The sequence below is a fragment of the Sebastes fasciatus genome, chromosome 18 (genome assembly GCF_043250625.1).
Source record: "Sebastes fasciatus isolate fSebFas1 chromosome 18, fSebFas1.pri, whole genome shotgun sequence".
NCBI classification, from domain to species: Eukaryota; Metazoa; Chordata; class Actinopteri; order Perciformes; family Sebastidae; genus Sebastes; species Sebastes fasciatus.
This window is the reverse complement of record NC_133812.1, coordinates 4,153,093-4,159,704: the sequence shown is the minus strand read 5'-3', so window position 1 is coordinate 4,159,704 and position 6,612 is coordinate 4,153,093. Positions and strand designations below refer to the sequence as shown.

Here is a 6,612-nt window from a genome sequence, read left to right as displayed (position 1 = left end):
GTATAAAATGGCTCTCAGGTGACCAAAATCTGCTCCCCATTCATTTCATTAGTGAAAAGGAGGTGAGATATATTTCCTTATCGTCACCTCTTTTGCTTGTTGAAGTTCTCAATCTGATTGAACATTTAAGGCCTGGTCACACCAGCATTTAAAATGGCGAATTTTCATGATAAATAAATGCAATTCCACCTCAATAATAGATCTGAATTGTTGTGAATCGATTTGAAGAATATCTGACGCACGGACATGTCATTGATGGCTCCCCCCAAATAACAACAAGCAACTTAAAGGTACAAGAAAAATCTGTTTACATCACATTATTTGTGCTTTCCCAAATAACCGATTCGGATTTGGGTGCATCCCTAATATAAATAAAGTTGTCTTTACTTTGCTGTGATGTTCATGACAACAGTTACTGTCTCTTTATCTGGATGGTTATATTGTTTTAATTCTAAACACTTTTAGACGAGATAGAATCATAATAAATATGTAGCACCAAAATAATCAGTTTGTAGCTAAATGTCTGCAAAGAACTTCAACTACTGCAAAAATACGTGTTGTCATGAAGGTGAAATCATAAACTTTAACACACATGCACACACCCACACAGGTTCCCATTTAGTGTTTTGACAGTTGTGTGTAAATCACGGCTGCTTTGAGTGAAATAGATAACTGTGTGCTTGGCAGGACTTTTAGGAGAAGGTGTGTCTCAAGAAAAGAGCATTTTTCTTAATACTTCCTTCTCGTGGGAATACATGTGTGGGCGTGTGTGTGTGTCTTTGTGTGAACTGATTGTGTAAGTGTGTGTGTGTGTGTGTGTGCACTGATTGTGTAAGTATATTATAAGTGCGCCTGTATCATAGAAATCTAATCCTAAATCTAATTCTAGTTGTAGTTCTTTTCTCCCTCTTCTCACCTGCCCAATTGCTAATTTAGTAATTTCTTCCTGACACTCCTTTATCTCAAGAGTGTCTTATTCCAATGCTTATTTAGCACCTCACTCCATCACACTGTTTCTTACACAATAGTATTCTTATTTAAGCAACTATTGTTTCAGAACTCATTTATTCCTTTCAGTGGTCCACAGACGATCGTACCCCATCCACCAGATCACACTGAGTGCCAATCCGGTATAGGATATACAGTACGACCTTCTTGCCAGTGATCAGAATACACTCACACACACACACACCCTCAGTGCAAGAGGAAATGCGTCCTCTACCAGGTCACGTTTAGGTGACGGTCCAGGACAGGTGTGCAACTCCTCCTCACCAAAGCCGGAGCTCTGTCTTCAATCACACTCACAAACACACACACTGGTTCTCACCTACTCCAACTATCCTGTAAATCCTTGACCTATTTCTAGATTACAGCCCCTCAGGTGAAGAATCACTCACTATTCTATATTCTACAGACAGATTACCCTGAACTGCCTCCTTTCATGAGTGCCAAGGCTGCCTATTAGAATACCTATCCCATCTTGGATGACCTACCAATCCTGCACAAACCTCCTTATTGTAAACCTAGCTAGGAAAGCCATCCATCCTCTGAATGCTCTAGGTCTCTAGTTTGTGGTTGTAATGTTTCATGAGGCTGTGATTATCCTAGAGGTCACCACAGGTCATTTTACACAGTAAGGCCAAGTTTAGAAATGGGGACTAACATCATCACACATGAATACAGTTGGGCTCATTAGATCCACAATTGGCTCAGCTTTATAGTGATACCCAATTTATGTAATTCTAAGACTGTTTAGGGATCCCAGTATGCAGAATTATTCCAATTCACCATTTTTAGAACAGGCAAAATCACACATTTACACTGCATTAAAACAACTGCATGGTCTTTGCCCAAATCTGCAAATAGCTGTCATAAAGTGGGCATGTCTGTAAAGGGGAGTCTCATGGGTACCCATAGAACGCACGTTCAGTCGCATATCTTGAGGTCAGAGGTTAAGGGGCCGCTTTGAAAATGGCCATGCCAGTTTTTCCTCAGCAAAATTTGGCCCAAAGATAACGGAACCTGCTACAGCCTCTGAAAGACAGTAAAGTTGGTCAGGATCGCGTGGGTCTCAGAGGGTTAATGCAGTTACCCACAATGGCCAAATACATCCGACAAGTTGATGTGTCCCTTGATGAAGCTGATGAGCAAAAGCTCCAACACCAAGGCTTCAAGAGAATCGATGTTGATCTGAACAAATGTGTAGGGGGAAAGTACATCTACATTTGGTACAAACGTGGGTCAGAACCAATCACCAGGCTCCAATTTACATTCAACAATGACATGGCTGTTGGATTGATCAACGCAGGGTACACAAAGATCCCTAAAGATCTCAATGCTGGACCAGAAGTAATATCATAAAGTATCAATGGTATATGGGTTCTATTGTTAAACTTGCTACATGAAATCAAACCATTTGAAATTGCTCAAGAACAATGCTAATGAATGATTGGCTATTAAGGCTCCTTTTCACTTTATTCTGCAAATTTCTTTTCAATAAGGTCAAGGTCAAGGAAAACTTTATTATCCCCTAGGGGCAATTTGTTGTTCAGTCAGCAGTTACACACAGCCATCAAACAACAACAATAAACACAATAAATAGCCTATTAAAGGCAATAAATACAAAAAGGCCTACAACATACAACATTACAGGGCATTTTTTAGGAAACCAATGGCGGTCGGAACAAAAGGATTTCTGAGCCTATTGGTCCTACATGTAGGCAAACTGTATCTGCGGCCTGACGGGAGCAACCTGAACTCATTGGACAGGGAATGGCTAGGATCAGCGAGGACCGACTGAGCCTTCCTCAAGGTCCTACTTTGGAACAAGGGAGTCAAGTCATTAAGGGTGCTGCCTGCAATTGTGCTGCACACTTTGACTATGCACGGTGGTGCAGTGGTTAGCACTGGCGCCTCACAGCTAGAGGGTTGCAGGTTCGAATCCGGCTTGGGACCCTTCTGTGTGGAGTTTGCATGTTCTCCCCGTGTTAGCGTGGGTTTTCACCGGGTACTCCGGTTTCCTCCCACAGTCCAAAGACATGCAGGTTAGGTTAATTGTGGACTCTAAATTGCCCGTAGGTGTGAATGGTTGTCTGTCTCTATGTGTCAGCCCTGCGATGGACTGGCGACCTGTCCAGGGTGTACCCTGCCTTCGCCCAATGTCGGCTGGGATCGGCTCCAGCCCCCCCGCAACCCTTAACGGGATAAGCGGTTGCAGATGGATGGATGGATGGACTTTGACTATGTCCTGCAACCTGTTTCTGTTTTTGAGGGTGAGCAACACATACCAGCTGATAAAAGAGAAGTTCAAGACAGATTCGATAAAACAACAATAAAACATTTTTATAGAAGTGTTGTCCACCTTAAAACTACAAAGTCAACTAAAGACAACTTGGCATGTGAAGTGTGTTTGCTTCAGACTGTAAACAATAGAAAATTCATTCATTTCCATCATCTTATGCCCATCACTGTCATCATGCTGACACACCAGGTTCCATATTTATCAAAATGCTAAAAAGGGACATTTTGGACTTGAAAATGAAAAATCACAGAACAAATCCTTCACTTTTATTACTCACAAACTTCAGATTAAATTGATAATTTCTTGTGATATAAAATTGTTCTTCAAGAGAGCTCAGGAGGTAGACACAAACACACACACAAGGCGTGGTCCAAGTTAGCTTTGGGGCTTCTTTTCCAAGGAAGTCAGAGGTTGAGAGTGACGACATTTACTTGGAAGTAATCATGATTTTAAACTGGTTTTGTAAGGTATTTTATTCTTTGGAATATGACTCCTCCGAAGTAGTGATTACCCAATGACCTTCAACATATCTATATAAAGGCAGCCGACTTGTGGTAGATACAACAGAATTCAGCAGACCAGTTGACTTCTTACTGCCGCTCTACCAGTCACTGTCAGCAGACACGTAAGTACTGTGGAACATGTGTTTTTCTGTTTCAGATGTTAAATGATTATATTCAGTGTAAATAGTGTAAATGAGTGCAGCATGCATGCACATTTGAAAAATAATTTATTTAAGACATCGTTATGGTGATCCATATTTGACAACTGATATAATAATTTCTAATCGTTATATTGGAGCTCAGTTGAAAAGTCACAGTCATGCTGCTAACTTGTCATATTCAGTGTACTCATGGTTTGTCTTTCTTTAATGCAGTTACCCACGATGGCTTCATACATCTCACAACTTAAAGTGTCCCTTGATGAAGCTGATGAGCAACAGTTCGCAAACCAAGGATTCACAAAAGTCAATGCTGAGCTGAACCAACGTGCAGGGGGAAAGAACATCTACATTTGGTTCAAACGTGGATCAGAACCAATCACCAAACTCCAAATTACATTCAACAAAGAAATGGCTGTTGGATTGATCAATGCAGGGTACACAAAGATCCCTAAAGATCTCAATGATGAAGCAGGAGGTGACTGCCTCTACCTTTGGTACTTCAAAGGGTCCGGAGAGTACAATACTCCCATAGAGGCCATTGATGTCACTACAAATGCAGACGATGAAGCCATGAAGTTTAAGAATGGCTGGGAGAGACTGACCTGTGATCTGAACCGCAAGGCTGGAGGGAACTGGATCCACCTCTGGGTGAAGAGAGAGAAGAAAACCTACATCTGTGATGTCACTGCCACTGTTTGCTACGAAACAGATTCCGACCACTATAAGAAAGGTTTCATCCGTCTGGATGAAGATACTAACAGGGGTGCAGGAGGATCCTTTGTCTTCATCTGGTACCGTCAGACCCCCGACTCCCAGCGTGCACTCAGTGAACTGAATGTCTCCACTGATAGTAGCGAGTATCAGTCCTTTCATGCGCAAAAATACACGCCAGTGAGTGTTAACCTCAACAAGGGGACCGGAGGGAACCGGGTGAACCTGTGGTACAAGAAAGACCACGTCAAACATCCCGTTACGGCCATCACCCTGCTTCTCGGCGAGTCTAATATCAAGGCGTACAAGGTGACTGGTGTCCCGGTTATCGAAAGAGATCTCAACAAAGGCAACCGAGGCACCATGGAGAACGTGTGTTTCTATCAGTGGCAAGCCTGAGAATTCTCAACACTCACTGAAGTGAAAAGCAAAGTCCTACAATATTGTTAAATCATTTTGGTCATTGCCTCTTTAAATTGTTTTCTTATCTTTTTCTATACAAAACAATGTGATTAATTATATTACAGTATAACTACTGGTAATTATAACTTGCTGTCAATGAAATCAAACCGTTTTAAATATAAACATTTATTTCCTGATTTTCAACAACAATGTTAATGAATGATTGGATATTAAGACTCTGTATCACTTTATTCTGCATATTTCCTGTTTTTTAATAAAGACAACTTTGCATTTAAAGTGTGTTTGCTTCAGACTTTACACAACAGAAACTTCACTTGGAGTATTTTCACGTATTTTCATCATCTTATGCCCATCACTGTTATCATGCTGACAAACCCATATTTATCAAAATGCTAAAAGGGATTTTGGACTTGAATATGAAAAATCAAATAATTTTTATTACTCACAAACTGAGGATAAACTTGATGATCTCTTCTGATATAAAAAGGACAGGACATCTCTTAAAGTTACAGTTACAACAAATAACTTTTTGTCATATTTGCTTAAACTGTCATTATATCCTGACAGTTGCACATGAGACAGATCATCTGTTAAAAAATTAGAGATGTTCAGATATAATTGTTTTCCTTCCTGATACCAATTCCGATACCTGAACTTGTGGTATCGGCTGATACCGAGTACCGATTAGATACCAGAATGATAAAAAAATATAGTTATAGTTCTTATTATTATTTTTATTAACAGCTGTTTACTACTGACCATGTATGGATGTGATATGATGACTATCTTTGTTTTATGGCCTGGCTCAGGTTAAACCCTTTGTGTAACATGAACAAACACATACAGAGAATGAATGCAAAATAACTTTCTTTTATTATTCAGTTTGTCAGTTACAAAGAACATAAATAAATGAAGCTAGGAATAAATAACAATTCCATATTCTCTTTGCTGTCTCCTCAGTGGACAGCCTGTGTGCTAACCACACCCCCTACTAGGGTACTGCCACCCCTCAAAGCGGAACCCTTATGTACTGTACATATCACCGTTTTACTTGTTGGATTTTCCACTGTGAAATATTGCCAAATGGCTGACATTTTCCTCGCTCTGACTACCGTTACTGTTACACTCTCCACTAGCACTGCACTGTAGTTTGCTATTATCATGTGAGAAACTACCTGCTATCAGTTCTTCTTTGCTGCTCTAAAACAGTGGCATCCATGTGTAGGGGTTCTACTTTGGTAGGTTTTGGTTATTAGCAAATTAATTAATAAATAATAATATAATTATTAATATTAATAAAGATTATCAATAAACATTAATAATAAACGGGGCACCACCCTGGAATCAGGGACCAATGACCAAAACGTTAATATAGTCTCATTATATATGCTAAACTATCAATTTGGAACGTTGATTAATAATTAAATTAATAACTATAACCAAAATAGAAAGTAAAGGTTGAAGGATATCGGAGTTCTTGACATAGCAGAGGTTGGCATTATTCACTCTTGTG

General features: G+C 39.9%; 1 protein-coding gene across 1 annotated transcript; it reads left to right on the top strand.

Moving 5' to 3' along the window:
* The first annotated feature begins 3,872 nt into the window (after positions 1-3,872).
* LOC141756320 (uncharacterized) lies at positions 3,873-5,375 on the top strand. Its single transcript, XM_074615954.1, has 2 exons — positions 3,873-3,926; positions 4,179-5,375. The coding sequence occupies exon 2, from the start codon at positions 4,188-4,190 to the stop codon at positions 5,073-5,075; it is 888 nt and encodes a 295-aa protein (XP_074472055.1). The 5' UTR covers positions 3,873-3,926; positions 4,179-4,187; the 3' UTR covers positions 5,076-5,375.
* Positions 5,376-6,612: the final 1,237 nt, after the last annotated feature.